General features: G+C 52.4%; 6 protein-coding genes across 6 annotated transcripts in view; 2 read left to right on the top strand and 4 right to left on the bottom strand.

Annotated features, from left to right (window-relative positions):
- The window catches only part of ATEG_01327 (elongation factor 2), a gene marked incomplete at both ends in the record, with an annotated part of 2,960 nt that extends 1,720 nt beyond the window's left edge, over positions 1 to 1,240 (bottom strand). Inside the window, 5 exons of the mRNA XM_001208692.1 lie at positions 117 to 560; positions 598 to 896; positions 955 to 1,012; positions 1,119 to 1,134; positions 1,233 to 1,240. Of these exons, the coding sequence (XP_001208692.1) occupies positions 117 to 560; positions 598 to 896; positions 955 to 1,012; positions 1,119 to 1,134; positions 1,233 to 1,240 (825 nt within the window). The remainder of the gene's footprint in view (positions 1 to 116; positions 561 to 597; positions 897 to 954; positions 1,013 to 1,118; positions 1,135 to 1,232) is intronic.
- Positions 1,241 to 2,548: 1,308 nt separating this feature from the next.
- On the bottom strand, positions 2,549 to 12,241 carry ATEG_01326 (putative fermentation associated protein (Csf1); the record flags this gene model as incomplete). The annotated part of the gene is made up of 3 exons (XM_001208691.1): positions 2,549 to 12,050; positions 12,107 to 12,142; positions 12,192 to 12,241. The coding sequence occupies 3 exons, from the start codon at positions 12,239 to 12,241 to the stop codon at positions 2,549 to 2,551; spliced, it is 9,588 nt and encodes a 3,195-aa protein (XP_001208691.1).
- Positions 12,242 to 12,852: 611 nt separating this feature from the next.
- On the top strand, positions 12,853 to 15,024 carry ATEG_01325 (OSTA/TMEM184 family protein; the record flags this gene model as incomplete). Its single annotated transcript, XM_001208690.1, has 6 exons — positions 12,853 to 12,962; positions 13,117 to 13,170; positions 13,223 to 13,310; positions 13,384 to 14,370; positions 14,426 to 14,790; positions 14,877 to 15,024. 6 exons carry the CDS (start codon positions 12,853 to 12,855, stop codon positions 15,022 to 15,024), a joined length of 1,752 nt encoding a protein of 583 aa, XP_001208690.1.
- Positions 15,025 to 15,812: 788 nt separating this feature from the next.
- Positions 15,813 to 17,173, top strand: ATEG_01324 (uncharacterized protein; the record flags this gene model as incomplete). Its single annotated transcript, XM_001208689.1, has 2 exons — positions 15,813 to 15,886; positions 15,928 to 17,173. The coding sequence occupies 2 exons, from the start codon at positions 15,813 to 15,815 to the stop codon at positions 17,171 to 17,173; spliced, it is 1,320 nt and encodes a 439-aa protein (XP_001208689.1).
- Positions 17,174 to 18,070: 897 nt separating this feature from the next.
- Positions 18,071 to 21,359, bottom strand: ATEG_01323 (KH domain protein; the record flags this gene model as incomplete). Its single annotated transcript, XM_001208688.1, has 6 exons — positions 18,071 to 18,808; positions 18,840 to 19,489; positions 19,539 to 19,863; positions 19,918 to 20,379; positions 20,440 to 20,721; positions 20,832 to 21,359. 6 exons carry the CDS (start codon positions 21,357 to 21,359, stop codon positions 18,071 to 18,073), a joined length of 2,985 nt encoding a protein of 994 aa, XP_001208688.1.
- Positions 21,360 to 24,241: 2,882 nt separating this feature from the next.
- Positions 24,242 to 27,070, bottom strand: ATEG_01322 (uncharacterized protein; the record flags this gene model as incomplete). The annotated part of the gene is made up of 3 exons (XM_001208687.1): positions 24,242 to 24,359; positions 24,458 to 24,579; positions 24,650 to 27,070. 3 exons carry the CDS (start codon positions 27,068 to 27,070, stop codon positions 24,242 to 24,244), a joined length of 2,661 nt encoding a protein of 886 aa, XP_001208687.1.
- Positions 27,071 to 27,076: the final 6 nt, after the last annotated feature.

Below are 27,076 nucleotides of genomic sequence, written 5' to 3'. Positions count from 1 at the left end.
TGCGCATGACGGTCTTGAGGAGCTGCTTGCCAACGAGATCCTTCTCGCTCATAGGTGAGCTTGATCTCCAGCTTCTCGAGGAGAGTGGCGATCTCCTCCTTCTTGTCGTTGTTGACAGCGTTGAAGATCTTGAAGATGGGGTCCAGGATGAACTGGTTGAAGGCACGCTCAAGGGGCTTGCCATCAGCCTCACCAGTCTTGGACCACTTCTTGGTCTTGGGGTTGAAGTAGTTGTCACCCCAGAGACGCTCAAGCATCTTCTTGCGGTCAACACCGAACTTCTTGGCGTACTTGACGGCGAACTGGCGGACAGTGAAAGCCCAGCCGTGGAGACCGGAACCGAAAGCAACGGTACCACGGTCGGGGTAGACCTGGCAGTCACCAAGGACCTTGTCGAAGTAGGTAGCGATGATGACGTTGACGGACTCAATGGTACGGGAGAAGGACTGGTAGAGGTCCTCCTTGGAGACCTGAAGCTCCAGAAGAGCACGGTCAACCTTGTTGATGATCAGGACGGGCTTGATACGCTCGGTCAGGGCCTGACGCAGCACGGTCTCGGTCTGGACACAGACACCGGGAGACACAGTCGACGACGACCAGGGCACCGTCAGTGACACGGAGAGCAGCAGTGACCTCAGAGGAGAAGTCAACGTGACCGGGAGAATCGATCAGGTTGATCAGGAACTCAGAGCCATCGACCTTCTGGGGAATCTCCTTGAGATCCTCCTCATCGGGAAACTGAGCATACAGGGAGATGGCGGTGGACTTGATGGTAATGCAACGGTCCTGCTCGTCAGGACGGGTGTCCATGAAACGAGTCTCACCAGCCTTGGCAGCCGAAATGATACCGGCACGCTGCACGAGGGAGTCGGAGAGGGTGGACTTTCCGTGATCGACTATTGGCAGAGTCAGTTACCATCCAAGGATCTTCCACCCACACGAAGATTAACATACCGTGAGCAATGACCGACATGTTACGGATGTTGGCCTGGCGGTCCATGAGGGACCGGATCTAGAAGATTGTGTTAGTATCATGGGCTCCTTCTCGAATCTCCTTCCTGTTCTGGCGTGAAGCCATTGTGTGGATTTCGAGTCCAGTGCGGGGTGTGACGACGAACCTCCTCGATAGTGAAGCTATAAAATGCATGGTTAGTCTCCTTGTCTGATAGTTCTTCTGATGATCCGAGGGCATCCGAAGACAAGAATGGGCGACAAGTTGATGGTAGACTTACTTGACCATTTTGGCGGTTTTTTTCTGTCAACGGCCTTAGAGGCGGGGTTGTGTGATCAGAAAAAGAAAAGAGAAAAAGAGAAACGACACAAAGGAACAGGATCGAGGACTAGCTCGACCTCTGATGAATAGGACAGAAAGACCTATGTGCGCTGCTCCTGAAGAAGGGGGAGGATGAGGGCTTCACGGTGGAAGGTGAAGAGAGGAAGAGAAGGAAGAGGAGGAGAAGAGGTTTTGGAGGAGGAAGAGGGGAAGGCAGCGAAAGTGTAAGAGAGGTGGGGACTCTTTTTTTTTTTTCTTACCTCTTTTTTTCTGCTGGGATTTTTCCCGATTTCAAATCTGGGATGTGCGTATTTTTGGGTTTCCCGCTTGTGCCCCTCGTTTTATTACACGCAACCGATGCAATCATCGCGCTCATCTTGAATGACAGTCCTCAATAAAGAGAATTCCATGAATGCTCATCAGTATACAGCAGACAAAAGGCACATTCAATGGTCAATCTCTGACTTGAGCCCTTCTCTGTGACACAATCCCTCGCATATACTTCTGGATTGGACATCAATATGCTTCCAGAGGCCGACGGACAGCGGCAGAAACCCTGCCTATCCTGCTACCCCTCCAACCATGGGTGGCAATCTCCATGGCTCATACTCTGACTCACAGCACATTCTACCCAAGACTTCAGCTTCTTCAGACTTTTTAGAAGCCTATGACCACTGACAATGTGTGAGTCCATCGCCATCTGGACGTGTAGTTTGCACATTGAAGGCGATGGTGCTGTATGGACAGTACAGAATAAATTACCGATACCCCGCTAAAACCGCACGAGGGCAAAAAAAAACCAAAGAGGAGCCGTTAGCTGTGCGTTCTCCACCAATCCGAGCCCGGAATCAGCAGCCCCTCTGTGCTCACCGCCTACTGACTGGCGGAGTTAACGACAATAGACTGGGAGCTTCGTCCGAATGATTCCCAATTCATACCTAGGGAGTCCTATCCTGTATCATGATCATTATTCGGAAGACTGGGTCGGGCAGCAGCTGATTAATGTTCATACTGGGTAAGTTACCGAGTAAAGGTCATACCACCGTGGATTATTAATTCATCTTCCGACATCTTACATCATCTTCTCTCATTAACTAGTTAGGGCTTTTTTTTGAAAGACAACATAATCTTCGGTCTATATATGCATTAGGAATAAGTAGGTATAGTCATTATCAGACTGAATCAACAATATATACATAGAATGGAGAATACACCACGATCTCCAGTGCATCAAGCCCCCCCATCTTCCCGGAATGCATGCAGGCGCGCCTCCTCCTAAGACGACCCCAGGATCTTTGCATACGCATCCTCCACCTCCGTGGCAATCTCCAACAAAGTCACAATGATAATCTGATGCGTCACGTTCGGCAACTTGTCCCGTTGTAGTCCAATCCATTCAAGCGGTGGCGTGGCCTCTCCCATATCACGCAATTGAGGCGTCTCGATTACCGGCGGCTCCAGCGCAACGTAGGTGTATTTGGACTGCGGCACGTTCACCACCGCCGTGATCTTCTCCTGTGGCTCACTCTTATCGCCACCACCTTCGTTCAGCCCGCCTGTGATGCGTACCGCTGACGGAGGCAGCGGTTTGCCCAACCGCGATGCCATCGCCCGCGAATGTGTCTCCCACATGTCGCGAATGAAGCTGATCCGGGAATAGTTCCATCCCACGTCCACTTTACCCTCAAACGTACTCCGGAATAGGTAGTCAATCTGCCGAGAGCCAGGAGTTTGCCAGGTCTCCATGCCCGCCACCAGTCGGGGAACTTTGAGGATGGTTCCTCCGGTAGATCCCAGCACACGATTGGCAATCTCTCCAACCAGAAGTTCCTCGATGTCCATCCGGTGCGGCCGCACAATGCTGGATAAGGCTACCCGGAGCTGGCCTAGCGTAAGCCCAAGCGCACTATGAATCTTGCCTTCGTCCAGCGTGACATCGAATCGTGCCTGCGCCTCATTCGCCTCGATCTTGAACACGTGGTTGTCGAAGAAGGAGCTTGGAAAGACCCCGATGTTGACGGAATTGATAGTCACAACCACTCCCGTATGGAGGGAGATGGGCGCTTTTTCCGTCTCATCCTCATCCTTTGAAGCCCTGTCTTTCACGGTGACATCTGTCTTGTCGAACACAGAGGTTCTGCGGCGTAGGTATCGTTCGACCTCCCGCAAAGAAGCTTCATACGCGGCCTGCTTGTCTTGGGCCAACCGTTTCCAGGCCTGATACAACGCGATGGACTGTGATCCTGTCAAACTCGTACAGAACACCTGTACCTGGTCCCCTTCCAAAATACTGAAGAGTCGTTCGGCTCCCGACGCGTTTCGAACATTGTACATCAGGAAGTCAAACATCGAGATATGTGCAATGAGGAAAGGTTGATAGTCGAAAGAAACCTTCACTTGGAATTGGTCGAACGAGATCGAGGCTTGGATCAGCGGCGTTTTGTTGTTTGAAGTGTCGTCGGGCCATTTAATGGAGGTCTGCACTTTAAGCGCCCGAAGTTCAACCAACCCACTCATGCGGCCTTTACTCTCGATTCCCGCTGTTCTAAATCCGATGCAAAGCGTTTGTTCCCAGTCCGATGATTTCTTCGACGACAGCCACAGATCATGGATACTGAACACGGCTTTTCCGAGGGTAGACCCTAAATCAAGTTGGATTTCCAAGCGCTCAATGGCAATAGCCGAGTTCCAAGGGAAGGCAGGCGCAGACGCCACTTGCTGGTATCGCTGCACCATATACGGCTGCGCTTCTGTTGACTGAGGCTGGAAGGCAGGGCCAGAATCGACGTCATCGCTCGAGGGCACCCAAATCTCTCGGAAGAGCAAAAGGTCCTGGACTTGTTTGGCATTGAGGACCACCTGCATTGGACTTACTCGAAGAGCGGCTGAAATGCCCTTGGACTGGCTCAAATGCTTGCTGTTTATGAGAGACATGACCACCGAGCTGACCTCGAAGCTGGCCGTGGACTCGTTGGAGTAGACATGCTTCACCGACGCTTGAAAAGAGTTGAAAGACACCAAGAGTGCGAAGAAGCGTCCTTGGTCATCCGAAACCGTGTTGACTGTCACATATGCGCTGTCGAATTTCGCTGTAGCTGCCACTCTTGCAATAGGTTGACAGCTAAGACTGAATTCTTGTTTGCAAATCAACAGGCCAATATTCAGCTTGCACCGTCCAAGAATGGAGTCCGTATCTTTCTTGTCGAGAGAGGATTGAGGCATCAGTTTTTGAGATTGTAGCATCATTGTAGTAGATGGCCGTCTGGGCTTTTCCTGGTCCCCTAGAACTTCCTTTACGGTCGACGTCATCTGCTTGACTAAAGGCACCAAGCTTGGATAGAGAACATTTGTCGAGGCGTCGACCTTCAACTCCGCGTTGAGGGCCGGATCATCTTGCCTATTGTCTTCATACTGGACTTTCACTGCGACACCGGGCGCCCGCAGCGTTGCGGTCGCCACCGTATCCCCATGGACATACTGGCCATATTTCGCGTCTGAGGGCCTACTGCCCTTCAGAGTCGCAGTAAGCATGGTCTGGTGGTCATCAGTGTGTCGTCCTTGAAGCGAAACGACAGCCCCAGCAAAATCAACGTCGACTAGCACGGAACGGAAGTGTTTATTTCCAAACAGCACACGTTGCTTCTTAGTATCATCTGGTGACTTCGACACGAGCGCAGCGTTGGCATCACGGATTATTTGACTAGACGCCGCGATGGAGTCTCGTATCATGCTTGCTGGAAGCATGAAATCGGAGGTCGCCCTGATGTCTAGGGATTTTCCAGCTGCCTGAAACGCTAGTCGGACTTCGTCGCCAGATGAGGCATATGCCACGTTGAAAACCAACTCAGGTAACAAAGCCGAGTTGAGAGAGCGCTTGCGTCTGCTCCTTGAAAACGGCACCATTTGCAATTGAACATCCTCGATGCGTAGTTTTGCAGCGTTTGGCTTTCTATTGGACAATTCCACGCGCTTGATGGAGAAGACCAAGTCATCTGGAGTACGTCCTGAGGGAGGCGGCGGCGCGGAGCTCATGTTCCAACTAATCTGTATGTTGTTAAAGTCGAAGGAGTATATGGCGTTAAAGAGGTCTTCTTGTGACGAGTCATCCGGAGCCTGCATGGTCGAAGTTCCACGGAGTCGATCCTTTGATTCCGCATGCCCTCGCCTCCTCAGTCTCTTGAAACGCTTGACCTCATGAGACAGGTCCAAGGTCTTGATACGCTCCCGTAGGTGGACCGCCATATCAACCATCAGCGCAGCAGTTTCGGAAAACAGCTCAACTTCAAACTTCTGGCTGGTGAAATGATACACTCGCCTGGTCTGGCCATCCTCGCGCGTCATTGAGGTACCCTGGAACTTTGCATCAATGCCAAAGTTGCAGTATGAGAGGCTAGTGGCAGCCTCTTGTTTACGCAAATCAAAGCTGACACTTGACGTATCCACATGGAATTCCGGATATTCCATTGGCGTTCCATTCTCCAATCCGTTGTCCAGGCGCATCCGCATCATTCCGAGGTTGAACACCATATCTGCTGAATAATTCTTTCCATTGAGAGCCGGGGCGCTGGCATGGATCTTCGTGCCTGCCATGGTCATTCGCGCTTTATAGAGAATCGTATGCCCACTCGATGATTCCTTCTGATGAGGAGGAGATTTGTCAAGGGCGAGTACATCTCCAAGGTGTTGTTGGAGGATTTCCACGTTCTGCTGGAGATCGGACATCAAGTGCGAGAATTCTGGTTTCGTAAGAGCACCTATCAAGCTGCGCACAGCACTTGCTTCCAGCCAAATGAGCTCTATTGTAACATCGACTTCCATTTCAGTGCGACCAGGTGACAGGTTTGCAGTTACCCGGCCGTTTATGGGCGGGATCTCCAATACTGACAAAGGATACCACTCATCTCTTTCGTTAGATGAGAACGTGTGCAGATTCTTTTTCAGATCGAAGTCAACCTCGACCTTTGAGCCCACTGTTGGAATGATAGAAGTCCGGGCCACCTCGCCAGAAATAACGTAAGTCAAAGATGGCAGTACACAGAAACTGAGACGATAGTCATCCAAAAACATGGCGACATGAAATTTGTTGTGCACTGGCATCTTTGGCACAACTGGCTGGTCTGCTTCGGTAGTCGGCAGCTTAAGATCACTTGCTAGCCTGTGGATGTAGCGAACTTCATCTTCTATCAGTCGGTCCGCAGTATGAGCCAGGCTCAATGGATCTTCTTTCATATCAAAGCGAAGCTTTCTGCTGGACCCTGCCATCTTCCATTTGTTCGTCAAGCCCATCTCATTCTTCTCGGACACGCATGAGCAATACAAGTGCGGGTCACTAATTCTCCATAACATTAGAGTCCTCGAGAAGTCTGTTAGCTCAGAAGAGCAGGATTGGGCGCTGAGTAACACACTCAGCCCTCTGGGCTCATCCAGACGATGCATGTTTTGCACAACAGAGCTTCTTAGCCCGCGTCCAGTTAATGCTAGCTTGACATTGATCCCATCGAGAGTTATGGAACCGAGGTCAGCCCCAAATATGATCTGGAAGTCGTCTTCAGCCTCTGCTTTATTGTCAGGAGTCGGGGGTGGCGGAGCAGATTCCAAAGTGACTGTGGACATGGTTCTCGTTACTCCTTCCACGAGATCTAGAATCTCCCATCGAAGGTGAAGACTGATAGAGGAGCAGTAGGACTCGACTATGATCGAATTTCGCTGTCTCATGGAATCTTCAGATTTTGGGGCTTTTTCCGGGGCCACTGAGACAGCGGTAGACAGATCCTCAACTACAAAGTTGGTTTCCTTGGGTCCAGGATCGATAGCGAAACGAAGCAGCTTCACTGTAGAAGAGAAGAACATGTCTGTTCGAGCGACCTCCGGTTTTGGTCCAAAGCCGTTCCACACCTTTTGCATCACATAGCTTTTCTCAACATGAGCCAGATCCCAAGCTCTCCATTGGTCAAAGCTGTTGAGTACGATAGTTCTGGCATCCTTCGGGATGGAAAGATCGTCGTGAACGCACTTTGAAATCAGCTCCCTTTTCTGTGCCGAGCTCAAATGGTTATATATGTTCCGAATGCGCGAAATTATCTTCCAGGAGTCATGCTGGCGCACATGTGTTGGGTCAAGTCGGAGGACATATGAGATTCTTGTCAGGAATACAGGGTCCGCGATGTTAGGAGCAGGCTTGGTCAGAGAGTATATCAGGAAACGCAACCTCTTGTGGTCGAGAGATGAGCTATGTTGGAAAGATGATGTAACAGAGTCAAGCATGGTCGTTGTGCGACGCACTAGGGAAGCAAGATGCTCCACAGATTTTGTGAACGTAACAGTATCGACAGCTCGGGCTTGGAAGTTTGACCGCACTGCATGGCTTGCCACAAGCCAAAAGTTCAAGTCGCCGAATAGACAACTGAATTCGGCTTTCTCATGGTATGCCTCTGTTCCTGTTCCCTCCACAGACACCGAGAAGCTTTCAGCGGCTGCGTGAACAGTGGAGGTCTTCCGGATTCCAGAAATCAGATCACCTTTCTGGCGTTCGATCCTTGTTCTCATTCCAGCTCTTAAATGAGTGACCTCAACACTGTACTCATCACAGAACCCAGGTTCATGATTCATAGCAGGCTCGGTGGAGTTAACTAGTCGAGCCGAGATGAAGGGCGCTCGAATAGCAATGCTTGTTGCTTTATTCCGCTGTTTCAAGGATTTCTCATAGCCCACAATGTCTGAAATGACATCCTTCTGCAATGAATCAATAATCTGGACCGGGTGTTTTGGTTGTAGTTTCTCGATGAACGCAGACATAGTGAAGAGAAACTCTGGGGTACAGAACCCTCGGACTCCAGAAGGTAGTTCAAGTGCCAAGTTCGTGTATGTTGTCATGTCATCGTCGAAAGGAGAAAATTGAGGGTCGAATCTCGTAAGTTGCGCACTATCCGGAGGGAGGCCACGAGTCAGGGTTGGACACGAAGGCAGGTGTGCTGTATCCAGGCTGATTTTATGCAAGGTGAAATTTGGCATGATCCACGGGTTAGAAGCATCAGGTACGCTATTTTGCGGTTCCCTCGATTGGTGTTTGCGTTCCATAGGTGAATTGTGCTGATTCTCCTCAGCTATATGGAGATGACTTGCAGTTTCCTCTTCCGTGCTTTTTGTACGGCCAACGGTGCTGATGTCCCTTTTGCGGCCACCTCTCACACTTGAGCTATCTGAAGATACTAGAAAGCTCTTGGAGCTTTGGCTGCTTTCGGTTAAGGAACTTGTCGATGATGAGGACGGATAACCCATGATGCCCGCATGGCGCACAATGGGCTCGGGCATAGTAGGTATGGCGATGGTCGGGAGAGCCAGTTTGTCACTCTTCACCTGCATGGCTTGCGGCTCGACTTCCTCCCAGTCAAAGAGGAGCCACGGTGTTCTTTGCGTCCTTTGATCATGCACCTTGATGTGCTCTTGTTGAAGTCTTCGCTTTTCGACAATGTCGCTCCGCCGCTGGACCATCCGCAAATCTATTGTCGTGCGGAACAGCGCGAGAGGACTGACTTCAGTTTCTAGAAGGCTCCCAAAGCGACCAACAAATTTGTAGTCAATCGCAGCGACGGAGATCTCAGGAACGAGAAGGCTCATCCGCTTAGAGAACCTGGCATTTGCCCAGTCGTTGAACTTCGTTGTAACGGGCCCAGTGCTGAGGACGATAGCAGCCTTGTCAAGCAAGACTGATATGTGGATGATGTCAAGTTTTGCCCGAAGAAAGGTAACATCATGAAGCGCAAGTGGCACCAAGGGAGGAAGGGCATTTTCTTCGTTGTCAAAGGAGAAGTCAAAGCTTTTCAAACCAGCACCTAAGCATGAAAGGAACTCTGTAGAACATTCGCCAATTATTCGGCCAACATCGAAGTCCCAGTTGCAGACATACGTGGGCTCCGCGGGAGGCAACCCAAACAAACGGTGACCATGAATCGACACGCCATCGATAAAAAGTTGGGTGTCAGACACAGTAGGAGCATCCCCTGACAGCTGCTTTTCCAAGCCCACCTTCAGAGGCGCAATTGAGAAGTGCAGGTCCATGTAGTAGTTAGTGAAACGTAAATCAGCTTCCAAAGAAGGTGCTGTGAGCCTTAGGCAATTGAGCTTGTCATATATGTTCTCTGGCAGCAGCGCATAAGGACTATCGACAGTGACGTGAACGATCACGTCAAGATCATTGGATGTCCGATTCGGATTTATACCATTGTGAGAATCTGGAGGCTCGTGGCTGTAGGCGATCTCTTGGAATTCCTCTAGTGTCTTGAAATGCATGTCCTCGCCGAAGTAATTTTCCTTAATCGTCATAAACGACCTGATCAAGAAGCCAAACAAATAGAGCTTCGGCGATTGCCCATGTATGTTGAGAAACAGCGTGTCTGTTAAGTCCGGAGAGGTCGAAAGATAATAGTCGTAGCTTCCATCGATGTTCAAGGCAGCCAGGGTTGCTGTTGACTTGTCTTGCAAGAAAGTGTGCAGCGTATCCCATAATGGGCTTAGGAAGTCAATGGTTCCATCCCGGAGACTGACATTAAAGCTAACAGCGTTTTGCTCCGTTCTATACTTGTCCAAGGGAATCAGAACATCCGAAGTCAACTTCTTGCCCTTTATCACCAACAAGCGATTGTCGTCCAGGTCGGAGGGGTTGCTGATGATATTTTGGTCATTCACATTTACAAACAAGCTCAAATCCAGGAACGAGAGATTTAGCTTGTAGTGGAATGGGACAAAAGTGTAATAATCCGGTGCGGGACCAGATGCCCAGTCGCTAACAAGGTCTGTTAAAAGGAAGATATGATCGCGTAGCAAGAACAGCTCCATATCGTGACTCTCAATATCGAAGATCCACGTCCGGAGACTATTCCACGAGAGAGGCACAGAAAGATCACAGTTGATGATCTGTCGAGGACACTGCCATAGGAGCGCATGGTTGACGCTGGATGACATCCTTGATTCCCGTAGATCTATATCCAACTGGCTGCCAAACCCAGAGGCAGAGGCAACCATATCCATGGAGTAGCTTATGGAGGAATCGCCTGCTACGCGAAGAGACAACCAGCCAAAGGGACGAATGTCCGGGCCAATATGGCTCTTGTCGCCATCGCCAGTCCGTGACTGTCTGCGCTGCTGTCCTTGTTGTTTCTTCACTCTAGAGGCCCCGCGTATTGCGTTCGCCCTGCCTTTCCACTGCCAGTCTTTGGAAGGTTCCCGTATAGGGATGCGTAACGTCAACTCTTCACTTATGTCCACCCGTAGCCGAAAAACTGAATTCTTTCTCAAGTCTCCAGGTGCCAAAGGCTCTGCGGGTTGAGAGCTTCTGTAGGCATTAGGGAAGAACACATTCTGTAAGCCGACACGCTCCCGATCCGCCCAGGGACCGTAGTTAACAGTGCCGCCTTCAATTGTCACATCAATACCCCATTCAGGAGGCGGTGCGCCGTTGATATCCGACGGTTTTTCTTGTTTTGAAGGGTCGTGGGGAGGCTGCGACGGTCGTACACATCCTGGAATGTCCCAGAAATATGTTATATCCACGCCGGGGCTGTCCAAGATAGTGGAAAATCTACCATATTCAATAGCATTCCACTCTCCATGGTCATCGTGGCTCGTCTCATCCAGATAACGAGAAAGACCAATCCATTGAGTATCCTGACGGGCCTGCGGCCTAGAGAGAGGATCCGAATTCTTCTCTGATACATGGAATGACTCGACCGAGGTCTGGAAATATGGGATAAGGTCGCGAACACTATGCCATACTCGACGTTTCTGAAACTGATAATTGAAGATCGTGTCCCTTTTCCGCTTGGTCCCTGGTTGTTCTTCCTTTCTGGAGCCTAGGACCATGGCCGCACCGAGTTGGTTCTGCTTGTAGTCCGGATTAGGCCGCATCTGCATGATAGGATGGTTGAGGTGAAACGAGAACACCTGACGGTAAAGGTCAAGAGGACCCGCATCACAGGCCTCAATTAGCCCCGTCGCGCTATCGAATGTGGTGGTCAGCACCGAGACCGTGTGCTCATTGCCGATAACGATAGCCCCTTTATCACATTCCAGCTTCAATGGCAGAAGTTTGAGTAGTCTTGACAGGCTTTCCCCTACTTCTTGCCCAGCCCCAGTGGGATCAAGCGAGCGGATTGATGTGCCATCGGTACCCCTTCGGGCTGCGTCATTGCCCACTGCAGATGCATGGTCGGAGGTCTGTCTGCTTTCGCTCGATGTCCGTCGCGATCCCTCTTTGAGCTCAGGGTCCAGCTCGTTACTGCCCGGGTATTGCGGCCGGGTAAACGTAGTCGCAGTCTCGGGACCGGTAAAGCCGGCAAGGATGCTGTCATAGGCGGGTGTCCTGTTGTAAACAAACCATTCCAAGCCATAGAACTTTGCCGTTATGCGACATGGAAGTGCATCTGTCCTTTTGAGTCCTCCTTGCTCGTCACCTCCATTGCTCTTAGCTTCTCCATTACCATCGGTCGAATGGTGAGCGCCATCTTGCGAAAGGCCATTGCTTGCCTTGAGGTGAGACAAGTCTGTCTTTCTCACCGTGCGCTTCCAATAACGCCATGTTATAAATCCCCCATGTACAAATATTGTCTCATTTACTCCGTGGTACCGAATGCCCTTGAAGAAGATCCGCCCTCCGAGAAGGGATATCTGCAGCGCATTGATGTCGACATAGACGCGGTAATAATGCCAAGTGTAGGCCCGTATCGCATAGGACAAGAGAGCGGCGAAGAGACGATTGAAGTATAGCAGGAAGAAGAGGACACTGAGCAGGTCGTATCAGTATGTAGTGCGCGCATGGATCGGACGAACAAGACTTACAGAATACACGAGACAATAAGCTCGAGGAGAAAGAACCTAGACATGTATAAGCCATATGAAACGGTGTCAACATTGGTTTGCTCACCAGTTGAAGCTGGGATCAGGCGTCAAGGTCAGCGTTGACAAGCTCGCCATCTTGTCTTGCAATACTAAGGCTTAACCTCTCCTATGATGCCGGAGGGCCGCAAACATGGCGACGACGCGACAGCAGCGAGGGGACGATCAGTCTTCCCTTCGGAGATAGAAGGATGGATCGGAGAGCAATGTGAGAGTTGAAGGATTCATCCTACTCCGTACACGCGCGATGTCCAGCCGAACTCGAGATTAAGCCATGGTCATGAATGATGGGGAAAGGCGGAGAAACATTGGTTGGAAGTGAAGAACATGTGGATTGTCACGGGCCCGCCGGAACTAAACCGGATGAGGTAAGGGGGACAAGGAGCTCCGATGATGATGATGCGTCGCATGCAGGCGGCGGAGCAGTTGCACTACCTTACTACTACTCACACTTGGTGATCATCCCATCAATTTTCAGGCTTCCTCGACTTAACCGTTCAACCATGCCATTTTTTCCTTGCCGATAGAAGAACGATCATCGTGTTCTCTTACTCCGACTGCTGGAATACCCAACACAGGATCATGCCCCTTTCCTTCAGCTGTTCTCGTTGATTTACGGAATGCTTTAACCGTGGTTGATCTCAAACCCTGAGTACTAACGCGGTCAAGAACCGCAAGTCTCACCGACAATGAGGATCGCATCATCTTCATCTTCTGGAGGTACGGGCCATAGTCTGGCGCGCGCCGTGGTAATTGTATCAGGCGTGTCGGCGCTGGTGGCCTCGCTGTTGTCTCTCTTGTAAGCTCACATTCCGTCTCGATGCTCCCCTCCCCCTCCGGTAAACGATACAGTTGCTAACATGTATTTCCGGTCGATAGGTCCATATGGCTTCAGACGTATATCTCTCGCGTGTCTCCGGTTCCTCGTCCTCATACTGACTTGTGTCTTGCAGCAAAAACTACCGCAAGCCATTACTGCAACGCTATGTCGTTCGCATACTTCTCATGTCAGTGCCCATCGTCCGCCCATACACGACGCCTCGGGCTAAATTGTACTAGGGTTCCCATATACGCGGCCGCCTCTTGGACAAGTATTGTATCATTGAAAGCATCTCTTTGGCTGGATCCCATACGTGATATTTACGAGGTAAGTGTTGCGAGAGATGCTGTTCCCGGAGGTTAATCTGGCCTAGGCTTTCACGATCTACACCTTTTTCCAGTTACTCATCAACTTCCTCGGAGGCGAGCGAGCTTTGATCATCATGACCCACGGTCGTCCTCCTGTACAACATGCCTGGCCCCTGAATCATTGTCTACCCAAGGTCGACATCTCCGATCCCCAAACCTTTCTCGCGGTAAAGCGAGGAATTCTCCAATACACGTGGCTCAAACCCGTACTCGCCGCCGCTTCCATTATAATGAAAGCCACTGATACCTATCAGGAAGGATATCTGGGGCTGAACTCTGGATACCTCTGGACGGGGATCATTTATAATATCAGCGTGACCGTCAGTCTCTACTCACTGGCGATGTTTTGGGTTTGTCTCCATAACGACTTGGCGCCGTTTCGCCCGGTGCCCAAGTTTCTCTGTGTCAAACTCATTATCTTTGCCTCCTATTGGCAAGGTTTCTTTCTCTCTATCCTCCAGTGGCTGGGAGCTTTGTCCAACGGGGTTGCTGGTTACACCCCCGACAATCTCGCGGCCGCTATACAAGACAGCTTGATCTGTTTCGAGATGCCTATCTTTGCCATCACCCATTGGTATGCCTTCTCGTGGCATGACTATGCCGATCCGACCATCTCAGCCGCTCGGCTCCCGGTGAAATATGCTCTCCGCGACGCTTTTGGAATCAGGGACCTCATTGAAGACACGAAGATGACGTTGCGCGGTGAAAACTATGAATATCGGCTCTTTGACTCGAATGACCATATTATTGCGCATGAAGAGTCGGAATCTCGGGTGCGACGGGTCATGCATGGCATGCGGTATGAACGTGGTGGAAAGGCGAAATATTGGATACCCAAACCGGGCGAGATCAACAGCCGTACACCATTACTAGCAGGCAGTGAATCGCGCTCCCGTGACCGACGGAGTAGCACGTTGGACCGGTTCCGCTCTCCTACGGACATGAGCGACACCACCCTGGATGCAGAAGACGAGTGGTTGTTTACCCAAGCACGAGCGTTGGAATTTGGCGACTGGAATGTGAGTGAGCTGAGGTCATTTTCTACAGAGATTTGGTAGCTGACACTCTTATTAGTACCCAGTGATCACGGCCAACGAGGTGGCGCGAGATCAGCGGTTTGGAGCCCCGTCGAGCTATCAAAATCCCACTGAACAACCGGAAATTGTGAAGAAATCTCGTAAACATAGGAAATCTCGCGGGTCGCGCAGTGAGAATGCGCGTGGGAACGGCCGTGCCCCATCTAGCACTTCCCGGGATCGACCAGGGGAAACTGCCAGCCCTGGTCCACGAGAGGCCAGCTCATCGCTCTCACGGACATCTGACCGCAGTCAGTTAGTCGACGTTGTGGTGGAGGATCATCAGGCGGAAGAGGAGGAACGAGCTCAGGCAGAAAGGGCCTTCGGGTCGGCCGCCACACAACCCGAGCCGCGAGTGTTCAAGTAAGTTGCATTTCACTGCTGCCGCCGTCCTTAGTGAGACTGAGACGTTAACATCAATTCAGGAGGCCTTCGGAACACCTATTTAGCGAGCCACCCCATGAAACACGTCCTCTGGAGCAGGAAACGCAGGCGACTAGTGAAACAGACAAGACCGACGCAGTTAGCGAGCATACTACCCCGACACGAACGTGGTCGTACGGGGACATAGAAGAAGAGAATGTCTGGGGCCGATAGCGTGGCCATCAGCATCTGTGCGAAATAACAATTGTATTTTTCTCCTGTAATGGCTCTCCATCGATGGCCATTGTTCAATTCATAACCTGCACGGTGTATGAGATATACACCCAGGGTGGAGGTCCGACTGTTATAAACACCGAGCCCGACGGTGAAGGATCCCTGGACAGTGGTTGGAGGATAAGAGACCGGATCGCAATTTGAGCCTCGAATTCAGGACGGAGTTCTTTGTCCAGTCGCCCGAACGTATTGCGTTCCGGCAAATGGCGGGGCGCCATTACGCGCCCAGCACGGTGTGATATGCACCTCCTCCTGCTGCCACAGTGATCGACAGCTGGACACGCTGGTCGAGAGGGGAAGACTCGCAACACCCCATGCAGTCTTTGTCACATCGGCCCTGAATGAGGTTGGCGAAGTGCTGAATGATTGGTATATATCATTTCACTGTCCTTCCCGGCGGTCACAGGCCGTGATGCCGTAGATTCCTTTTTTTCTTTTTCTCTCTTAGTGTGCTGATCGAATACCTCCCCTCTTCTTTGAGTTGCGTCGCGCTTCGCCTTTTCCTACAATCGTTTCTCTGGTCACCTCCCTGGAGGATGGAGCCTCGACCATAAAGCGCTGGTAGCGATGATTCGGGCCTTTGAACAAGCAGGATCCCTCGTTACGGGCTGGATCTCATCCTGCTTGTTCTGCCCAGCTTCAAGGGACGATGATGAAAGCTTCCATCATCAGCAGTCTATAAAGCAGAGGGGTATGTCATGCATACATACATACATACATACATAGACATGGGTCTTACATGTGCTCACCACCCACAGGAGCTGAACGAGACATGCAAATATGTCACACACAGCCTCATCTGGTTCCTCCCATGAGGCTGGTTGTGTATGATGATCTACCCAGTCCCGGTCCCCCGCCTCGTCGGGCGTCGTCAATCCCGTGGTGGGTGGCAGAAGGCAGCAGAAGCCTCGCCTCGCGCGCATCCAACCGAGCGAGCGTGGCCTTCAGAAGGAAGTCGGCTGCTCCGGCGCCTTTGCGAATCAGTGCACCGTCCGACTTTCGAAGAGTCCCTACGTTCTCATTGCAACCTGACGACAGTGCCTTCCGGCCACTGGAGCTGAGCTTCAACACCCCCAAGAACCCCTTACCCGATCTACTACACATCTTCGACGACATTCAATTGAACGACGAGCGCCAACGCCAGGGCATTCTAGGACTCAACCGACCTCCACGCGCTCTCTCCTCGCCAGCTGATGTCAACCCTCTCCGCTTCTCGCGACCCGGGTCTCACCACCCGTCATCGTCATTTCAGCTGCCTCGCAAGCCCGTCGGCTCAGGCTCCCGGAGGTCGTCCCTGGCCACGTTGGAACAGCTCCTGGACAGGCAATCCATTCCTATAGCCAGCCCTCTCATCCCGCACTTCTCCCTTCGCTCGTCCGCAGTTACAGGTCTGACTGCAAGCGTCATTTCTCCGCTCCCTTCCAGGCTGGACTTCCCTGGAGCTGGCGGTGCTGACATCGCCGTCAACCAACAACGCCCAGCCACAGCTACCACCACTACGACAAGCAGCAGAGTCCCCCACACTCCGCACCTGCCGGACAGGCCCATCCCAACAGACGACCAACCAATCCCGCCTCAAAGCCATCATCCTCCCACAACTCCTCTAGACACTCGTCCCCCAACGACAACTTCCTCCGAGAGCACCCTGCAGCGCACACCCCCGCGAGCCGGTCGCGTAACGCAGTGGCTCTTCCAGACGAGCCCAAAGCCCTTCGCTCTGAGTTCCTGGAAACCACCGCAGGCAGCACACCTGGTGAACCCGTTCCGAGTTCGCTCGCGCACGCTCAGCGGCTCCACCGCGGTCTCCTCGCAAACCAGCATGACCGCGGCGACGACCGTCGCCGGACCTCCCGTCCGCACATCGACGTCTTCGTCCTTCGCCCCGGGATCCTCTGCACTGGCCAAAGAGCTGGAACTCACCCCTTCTGTATCCTTCTCACGTCCGCTGCCGTCGTCAGCACACCCGTCGGACGAGCGCACCTACCCGACTATCTACGAAGGTCAGCCGCAGAAACACCACGAATATGAAGACCTGGCGCTCAGCCACTACGGAAACTATCGTCATTCGGCGGTGGGCGTGGCCTTCTAGAATTCACTTGCTTGTGTTCAGTTATTTTGCTGGATGGCCGTTATTTTTGTGTCTACGTGATCACGATTACGCCGTTGATCGTTGATATTGGTTTTTGCACTGTCTGTCGCCATTCGTTACGCTCGTCACAGACGTGGATTCATCGTCCGCACATAATCTCCTGCGTGTTTGATACCCTCGAATTAGTTACTTATCTACTACCCTAATGGCATCCCAATTACAATATCATCCTGACAGTAGCTCAGTCCAAGTAGCATGAACATGCAAGTGGCATAGCAAACTAGACACCTAAATACAAACGGACAGGCCAAAACATACCTGCATTCTTCTCTACCGGGGATATCGTGTTCGAGGTATATAAGGGAACCAAAACAGGCAGCCGATGAGAAACCCATCTGAAACTCCGAAATGGGCCAGGCCCTAGCCACCACCACCACACAGCACAACAACGAAGTCAAGCATGTGAGAGCAATTGGACCAGAAACACCATCATACACCATCATTTCGCTTGGTATCATGTCTGAATCTTTTGAAACAGAAAACAAAATCCGTCCCCTTGTGATGATTCCCATATCATATAAAACAAATCTTCTTTCCTTTCCTTTCCTGTGTACATCTCCAGACAACTGCAAAACAAACACGTTCTTTGCGAAATAAAAACTCAAGAGCGCATAACACGAGAACAAAGCGGTATCAAAACTTCATCAATAGGACTTGCACGTCCCATCTCGGCCTGTTGACACCCTTTTTTTGGCGGTTTTCTCTCGACATTGTTGGTCACTTGCTCTAGTGGTATCAAAAAACGAAAAATTCTCACAGACGCTGATAACGAATTCAACAACGACAACAACAAAATTGGATATCTCTTGGGGTATACTGCTGCAAATTGACATTGGTTTAACGCGGTGGCCCGATGGGGGCCGGGTATCCAGAAGTAGAATTGGAAGTGCTAGGACGACCACTATCAAAAGAAGCGCGGGGGTCATGCTTGGGTGTCATGTCCCCAGGCGCGGTACCGAATGGAAATTTGGTATCGAAGCGCGCGGGCCAGCCATTGCTGCTGCTGTGGCTGTGGGAACTCCCCAGGACAGGCACGTCGTCCTCGGGTAGATTCACACCGGAATCATTCCATGGGTTGCGATAGCCACTGTCCCGGGACTCCATGGAAACAAGAGATGCCTTGGAGGCATTGCTAGAGGCGTGTTTGAAGAACGAGCCAGGAGAGGCAGAGTGGTTCTTGCGCCCGATGAACGAGGAGAACGAGGAGATGCTTCCGGGCTTGCGGAGCCTCTCGAAGATCGATCCGCGCTCACTGGTCTCATCGGAGAAATTGGGCCTGGTCGGCGAGTCGGTCACGATGGGAGCGGGCGCATGCTGCAACAGCTTGGAGTCGAAGAACGGCAAGGACTCTTCGAAAGAGTCGGACTTGGGGCGTGGGATGGCCCCTTTGACTGTCGTCGCGTCCAATCCATGGGCCACCAGGCGGGAGATCAGGAAGTCGATGGCGTCCTTGAGTCCACCAGCGTTGTTTCTGGTGTAACCCAGCACCACACGATCTTCGGGAGCGGGCGTGGGCGAGACCGAGCCCCCTTCGGAAGTGGGGGGATCAGTGTTGACATCCCACGGTGGTGTCAACTTCATATTGCTCCTTCAGTTTCGCGCAGACGTCCTTGCGGAAATCAGCCGACTGGAAGAACTCCCGCAACTCGGCGGAGCTCTGGAAGAGCAGCTCGTGACTCTCTGGGACCATTCCCAGCAAGGCATCAACTGCCTGGGGCACTTGGTACTCCGGTCCGGAAATGGTTACGACATCACTCGCAAGCTCGGTGCTGGGGAACTCGATCTTGCAGTTCCATTTCTTCTCGAGCTCGTCAATCTCGGACATGCGGGCGAGGAGTTCACGGTGGTACAACCGGTTGATCACGACACGTTCAGAAACGTATTCTGCATCAACCTTTTCGACCATGTCCATGATCTCCTGCTTGACCAAGTCCAGGCTTTGCGCATTCCTCGCTGGCGTCCGACAGATGACATTGTCGACCTTGATATCATCGTCCTCCTTGCCCATTCCGCCACGGTCCATGGCGTTAGAGAACTTGACGAAGACGGAGTATTTCTTCATGATACGTTGGATGTGCTGCCCACCGATGCCGATGATGCGCTTGTGGTATTGGTCAGGCACATGGAACGAGATCGACGCGGGCATCTCCTGCTCGACAAGATCCAAGCCGTTCTTGGTCGATTCGTACTGGTTTCCACAGACATCGATGTGGAAATTGTACTCGTTGAAGCCGTCAAAGATGATTTGAACATTGCCTGTTGGCGATTAGCGACCTCGTAGTAAAAGGATGTGTCGAGCACTTACTCTGTCCCATGATCTTGTTGATTTTGCCGTTCTTCTTGCCACTGACAAATTCCTTGTGCTCATTCGCCAATTCGATCTTCACACGCATCTGGTACTGACTCCGTTGAACGAAAGGGATCTGGTTGATCACCATCATGGCCGACTTGACCGAGTCATCTGACCCATTGATGGTGAAGGTCAGGTTGTCGAAGCTCACTTCGGCGCCCGAGTTCGTACAGATGTCAGAAAGCATTGTACGGACGTCAGCCGCTGAAGGAGCCCGGAAGCCTCCCTGGGAGGGGTCTGGCATGATGAGCCACCAGGAGGCGCTGTAGAACTGACCGGCCTGGATACAGTGAGCAAGGAAAGTTTTGTGTGATGGGAGGGGGACGGTACATACCAAAGCCATGATCTCCCGGACAGTGCGTTCGACATGGAGAACCTCTGCACCCTGGATGCGGACCACACCTCGCTGACTTCCCAGCTGCGGGAAAAGAACATAGGAGCCGTTCATCTCCATGACCTTGCGTACTTTGTCCAGGCGGTCAAGCAAGATATTATCGATCTTGTTGGAGTTGACAATGACATCCTTGACGTAGATTTTGACTCCCATGACCAATTCTCGCAACTTCTGCTTGGCCCGAGCGATCTGTTCCTGGGTATCACCGGTGATGTAGACCTCATCTTCGCTCCGACGGTGGGCTCCCGGAGGAGTATATCCGAAAATGCGAGGAAACGGCGGGGGGAAGTATATGGCAGTTCCGGTGGCGGCCTCAATGAGTTTGATATTTTTGCGGGTCCGGCCACACACCAGGGTGTGCATGGTTAGGTCGAGCTTCATGGCATCCACGTGGCGTTTGAGCTAGACACTCGTCAGTCCCAACCGTACAAAGAGAGGGGGAAAATTTTTCCCATCACTTACAATTTGATCGATCATGATCAACACCCGGGTCTTGGCATGTTCGGCACTCTCCATGTCACCGTAGATGGACACCCGGAAGCGTTGGTCCAACCCATTGTCCGATGCATACCCGTAGGAAGACACGACCGCACTATCGGTATCACGAAGCTTCGGGCTCAACAGGAAGATGTCGGTACCGGTGTAAGCGGCCAGGGTATCGAGGTGTTCCAAGACACTCGCCCGGATGCCCTTGGTAGAGCCATCCATGATGAGATGAATATCCACATCGACGGTCGCACATCGCTGTCAAGGCGGGCATGTTAGCCAAAGGTCCACAGTGGAGGTGATGAGGGGTTGTGGGTTCAAACGACGCGGTGCGACCACGAGGCTAGGGGGAAGACAGGACAACGCACCAGTAGGATAGGAGTCTCGTTGAGAACCTTTGCCCGCATCTTCCGCACGGTGTCTCCTTCACCGGTGATACAGACATTGGTCACCAAGCCCTGGGGGCGTCGCTGAAGAGACGGGACGGTCTTCGGTTCGGAGGAGGTGACGACGGCCTCGATCCTTCCACTACTGCTCTCGGTGATTTGGCGACATAATCTCCGCAGGGCGTCCACGTTACTGGCGTGAACGGGGAGGCTGTGGACGGGGGCACCCTCGGGGGTGCCTTCGGGAAAGGACCAGCGTTGGAGGGCGCCGGGACTGGCGTGAAGGACATCGTCGACATCGGGACCGGCCAGGGTGGAGGAAAATGGCACGTTAAAGGAGAGGTTGACGACGGGATCGAGGCCAGTAGGAGGAGTCATGGGCGGGGCTCCATGAGGTCGACGCAGCGAGTGGGAGGCCATATCGGTGTGAGGCCTCGACATACCGAAGGTGGGTGTCATTCGCTCCCAGCCATGACGGGCCTGACCCGTGAAGTTGGAGATCTTGTGCATGACACGAATCGATCAACGAATCTCTGACCCCTTGAACCCAGTCGAGGGGAGAGAGACGGAGGGGAGGGCGAAGAGGAGAATGGCGGCTAGCGGGGAGGGAGGGAAGAGAGGGCGAGGAAGAGAAGAGGAGGGAGTCGAGAGGAAGGGGAGGAGGCAGAGGACGCGAGCGAGCGAGAGAGAGAGAGAGGGAGGGAGGGAGAGGGAGGGAGGGAAGGAAAGAGGATCGTAGGGTGTGGAGGAGGTTCGCCGTTCTCGACAGGGATGGAGGAGCAAGAGGAATGGGCGCGAAGGCGGTGCGGGAGAACAAGGGCGTTTTTTGGGCGGGAACAAGCCGGAATGGGGAGAGAGGGAAACTGAATCAATTCGAGGAATGGACAACGGATCCCCAGAAATCGTCCCCAGCCGAGGAAGGGAAGGGAAGAGGAAGAGGAAGAGAAGAAGGTAAAAAGGAAGAAGTAAAAAAAGGAGAGAGGAAAAGGGGAGGATGAGAAGAAGAAGAGAAGAAGAAATGAAGAGAAAAGGAAAAAGAGAGGGGAGGAAGAAAGTTGAAGCTGTAAGAAAGACGAGGAAGAAAGACGAGAGGGTTATTGGAAGGGTCCAGAGTGGTCGGATTCGCAACAGTTGGGCTGAATGCGTTACTAAGACTCGACCAGCTCTATATCCAGTGTGGATATTGGACTACCTACATGGATATACATATTGCTTCTATCTTCTTTGACCTAGTCGCGGTTCTATCATGATAATCTAGTGAGGATTATTATTGACTCCTATTTCGTCTTCGACTCAGCCCAGTGTCTAGAACCTCGTTCGAGAGCCACCAAACACCCGGGCCATGGCATTTCCAGCTGCTGTAGAGCCGAAGGGTCGAATCAAATCATGGGTATAGATTGGGATAGCTATCTGTCTCTGATTTCACACTAATTAATCTGTATTTAAACCGCATTTCATCCATCCCAATTTCTCTCGCCGACTCTGAGCTCTCTCTCGATGGTCTCACCACCTGAGCTTTTCTGACCGACTCGATTGCGTTCGTTCTGCACGGCCCACCCGCCTTTCCTGTTTGGGGTCTCCAAGCGAGTATCTTCCGTCACGTGCCTACCATACTCGTCCATACCGTACTCCATACACAACTATCCTCCTACAGGTCGTCGCTGGTATATCTCCCGACCATGCGGGTGCAAAAGTACCTGATAGAATCGTCTGTGCTCCACCAGTCGGGAGAGATCCCCATCCACCCTCCATACCTAAGGATACCACCTACTATAGATACATACCTGGTACCTAACTAGGTACTAACCTAGGTACTCCCGGGTAATCGGCCTCAGCTCGGAAGCTGAAGGAAACAACCTTCACTCCTCGCTGTTTACCCTCCGAGACCCGTGCGATGGACCGTGTGCTCCGTACGGACGGGGCTCCCTCGATCGGAATCATCATCATCACCACCCACATACCTACATAACTACTGTTAATAAACTCATCCCAAGGGCGTGCATGCATCCATCTGGATCCACTCCGCATACCGGACCACCTAGTAACTACCTTAGTGACTCGCCGACTTGCCCAGGAAACGGGAGGACGTTTCCTCTTCCCCGAGTAAAATCTAGAGTAAGGTCGGTGCGAAAGTCTCCCGAGCGTGCCCATCATTCGATTCGTCAACGCGGAGACAACGGCCCTAGTCTTGTTTCATCCTGGCTGGGACATTCCGGCCTTGCGTCACCTCTGTATCATCGTTTTTTCTCCGCCTCGGTTATCCCCCCTCCCTCTTTCAACGCCATTGTGTCGACCCACGGGTTGCTATCGACTTTCTCGTGGTGAGATAATTGACTCTGGGGAGACCCCAACAACAGCCATTTAGCACTCTGCAAGTTGCATTTAGACTTCCTGCCAGCAGTCATGACCCTGATTCAACCCAGAGCAGTGTATCCAGAGTAAAACTGAGGGAGCCCAGGTCAGATAAGGGCCATCGCAGATCGGCAGTTCTTGTTGCTCCCCTCTCCATCCTTGCAGTGTCCAACTGTCTAATCACGATGGAATCGTGATCGACTGGCAGGGATGAAATCATCGACGGCGATGGCTCATGAAGATCTCTCCACAGCCAGGTAAAGTATGTAATCATACCGATTCCGTACCTTACGGCCGGAGCGCATTCACCAACGTCATCTTGTTCGAGTCCCCGGGTGGGTCACCCATCCGGCCCTCTCCAAGGCATCCGGGTTCTATGCTCACCTGACTGGTCTTGCGTATCAGCAGCTAGGTTTGTTGTTTTGGAAGGTAATAATAAACATACGGAGTAGTTACGCAGTAACTACCTAGATATTCAATTCAACATTAATTGAATAATTAGTAATGATCTTAAGGCAGATATTTACCTATAACATAGCCGCGTGTCCTCCCATCTCTTCCCAGCAGGCAGAAAATATATATCTCGTATCTCTGAAGCTGCCACATTTGTACAAAATTGACAAACAGCGCATTTCGGACCTTCTATCCCACCTAAAAAACATCATTATAACACTACTGACTAACTAGATCAGACCATAACACATGTACTCCGTACAGTGTCCAAGGCACCTGCAGTCAAACACCAAAGAAACAACACATGATCGAATACTGCCGGCCATTGCCGACCGCCCCCTCCACCGCCTCACCTATACTTAAAAATCATCTATCTCCAAAAGATCTGACATTCTTCTACAACCACTTCCCAGCATACAATCTTGTTCATGTGCAAGACAGGTACCTGCTCACAGAATCTCATGACCGATCCAAAAGAAACCAATCCTATTTAACAAACCCTTATTGCTCAAAAAGACCCATCTCTACACTGATCCCGCCAACCTACCTTACCTACGTTGGAATGCACATCCCCTCCCACCCCTTACTCACCACTCGCAAAGGATGAAAAGCCATTGTGTTTTGGAATACATCATGTCATTGACACCGTTTTCTAAACTGTAGTGGTATTTCTGATGCGAGACAACACTATCTGCCCTGTGAAAACTATCAAAGATAGCAGTATTACCAAAGCTCTATGTATGAACCGTGTAGATACAAAGAATTGGATTGATCAAACGAGGGAATTCAAACAAGATAGACACCGTGTAGCTGCTACCACACCTGTCTTAATAGCGTTGCGAGACTCGGCGGACTCCATCATCCAGCACCATCCGCTCAGCTTCGCCGGGGTCATAATAATGTTCTTCTCTTGGCAACGGCCGCGCTGCGACATATACCGGCCGTTCAATGTATTCTCGAGGTCGCCGCGGATCGTCCTCCATATAGACGCCCACCTCGTGACCTCCAGGCCGCACGCTCTCCACTCGCTGGACCACCTCGCGTGGCTCCTCGTATCGGGCCGTCTGTGGTCGAGCACTGGGCATTCGCACCAGATGGGGATAGGCTTCGTCCGGAGGCCGGGTGCTTGGCATCCGCACAACATGCTCCCGGGGATAGTTCGCATCGTCGGCAGGCCGCACGCTGGGTACTCGCACAAGATGAGGATAGGGCGCCTCGTCGGGAGGCCGCGTGCTCGGCATCCGCACAAGACGTTCCCGCGGATACTCCGCTTCTTCCACATAGGTGGGTTGTCGTGCAGGGTAGCCGGCAACCTGCACGCTGCTGCTACGCGGAAACGGCTCTGCCACAGATGCGGCATAAGATCGCCGTTCGCTCGGGATCGGCCGAGCGTAGTCAGTGACCCGCCGATAGGTCTGCGGGGGAACTTCCTGCACGACATGTCGCGTGCCGTAAGGGTCCTCGAGTACTGATGCAGCCCGTACACTTGCATGACGTATCGGCCCGGGATCGTCGTACACCTCCGTCCGGGGCACCGGGACCCGCCCGGTTGGAGGAGGCATCATCTGTATCCGCGGCGCAGGCACGGCTTCATAGTATTCATTGCCCTGATCGTCAACCACAATCCTTCGCGGTGGAGGAGCCATCATCCGACTGGGAGCTTCATCATAGTATGCTTTTCTGTATCGGGGTGATGGCGGTGATTCGCCGGCAGGTATATAGCGTCTGGTTGCAGGAGGGGGCGGGAGCTCTTCGTAGTACCGAACTCTCTCTTGCGGTGGCCGCTCCACGTACGCGTAAGATCCGGCTCGTACGGAGTGGGGGCTGGTCTGTTCGATGAGTTCCCGCGGATATTCGGACTGACGAGCTTGATGGAGGCTTGCGACCCTCCGCAAGTCTTGGTCATCGCGGGCTGGGCGTCGGACGCTAAGTCGAGAGACAGTGCGTGGTATTCCGGTCTCCACCGGGTACTCGTAGGGATCTAGGTCGTACGACCTGACCGGCGGCTCTCTCCGCTCCACCACAGGGGTATAGCGTGGGGATGCGATGTCAATGTAGATTGGCCGCTCTTGAGGCTGACGGCTGCGGGATGTCTGCGGATCGTCTGCAAAAGGTGGAGGTGAAACTGGTTCCTCTTTGATATAGGGCTCATCAAGACCAGTACCTTGCATTCTGTATGAGGCAGGGTGGGCTCGATCTCTCTCGTCATGCACCCTCCTACGCTTCCGAGGCATCAGCTGCTGGGGAGCTGTATCCGGACTACCCTGGCGTTCCGACTCATATTCCGAACGAATCTCTCGAGGCTGACGGACTGAGGGAACTTTAGTAACAGCCAAGGGAGAGACTCTAGAGGGCTGAGGCGCTGCCGGCGATGTTATATGATTCCGAACGATTCTTACATCGTCCCCAGCCGATACCGATCGGCGGACATAACGGGGACGATCGGGGGCTCGACCTTCCACCGGTCGTCGTTTGTGTCCGGCGGATCCATCAACTCTCGCCATTGGGGGCACACCCGGAGCAGGAGGGGAATACTCGGGCTCTTCCAGAGCATCTGAAGGGGGCGCAGGCTCATAATAATCACTGGCTTCATGATCTGGCTCCACATGACGTGACCGCCGCGGAGGATAGGGCAATCGCTGGTCTGCAACGGGGTAAGTATTCTGCAATTCCTGATCCGATTCAGTGCGGTTGAGGGCTTCCAGCCGTTGCAACTCATCTGAAAAGTTCTCTTGGGCGGCCGCCGTCGCCAACCCGCCCCGAGTAGAGGGAGGCGCCGGGGACGGCTGCTGCTGTTGAGAGTCGCCATGCTGCGGAGAGTCAGGAGCTCTACTAGAATAGAACGAGTTGTCATCGAACGAGTCGCTAGGTTCTCCTGCCCCGGGACCATCCACAGAGGGAGATGGTTTGACCATCTCAAAAGCCTTATTCAACACCTCGGAAACATCGAAGTCTGGCTTCGTGTCCTGCACCCAGGCCTTCTGTTTCGACTCCTGCCTCTTCTGCTCCAGTTGTTCGCGCAATGCCCTTTCCACTCGCTGTCGATGTAACTGTAGTTCTGCCCGGACTAGATCATCCGACTTCGTCAGGAAGATCGGGTCTATCTCTGAGGTGGGCTTGGGAACGATACGCGCCGCTGCGTTGGCGCTCACGGCGGCATGGTTCGCCTGTGCATTCTGCGAGGTCGCGACCCGGTTCGGAGACGACACCGACGGGGGAAGATTGGCTGGTGAGGACCCGGACACGCCTCCGGAGGATTTTACCTGGGGTGCGGAAGGGGGATTTCGGGATGCTGGTTTGCGCACAAATTGCTGGGGTACCTTCAATCTAGGGTGAGCTCCAGAGAAAATATCGTCACTTATTTTCAGAATTTTCTCATATTCCCGTACTTCCTCACTTGTAGGTTGTACAGGCATATTGGT

Source organism: Aspergillus terreus, genomic scaffold (genome assembly GCF_000149615.1).
Source record: "Aspergillus terreus NIH2624 scaffold_2 genomic scaffold, whole genome shotgun sequence".
Taxonomy (NCBI): domain Eukaryota; kingdom Fungi; phylum Ascomycota; class Eurotiomycetes; order Eurotiales; family Aspergillaceae; genus Aspergillus; species Aspergillus terreus.
The sequence above is the reverse complement of the archived record's forward strand: the minus strand, read 5'-3'. Positions and strand labels throughout refer to the sequence as shown.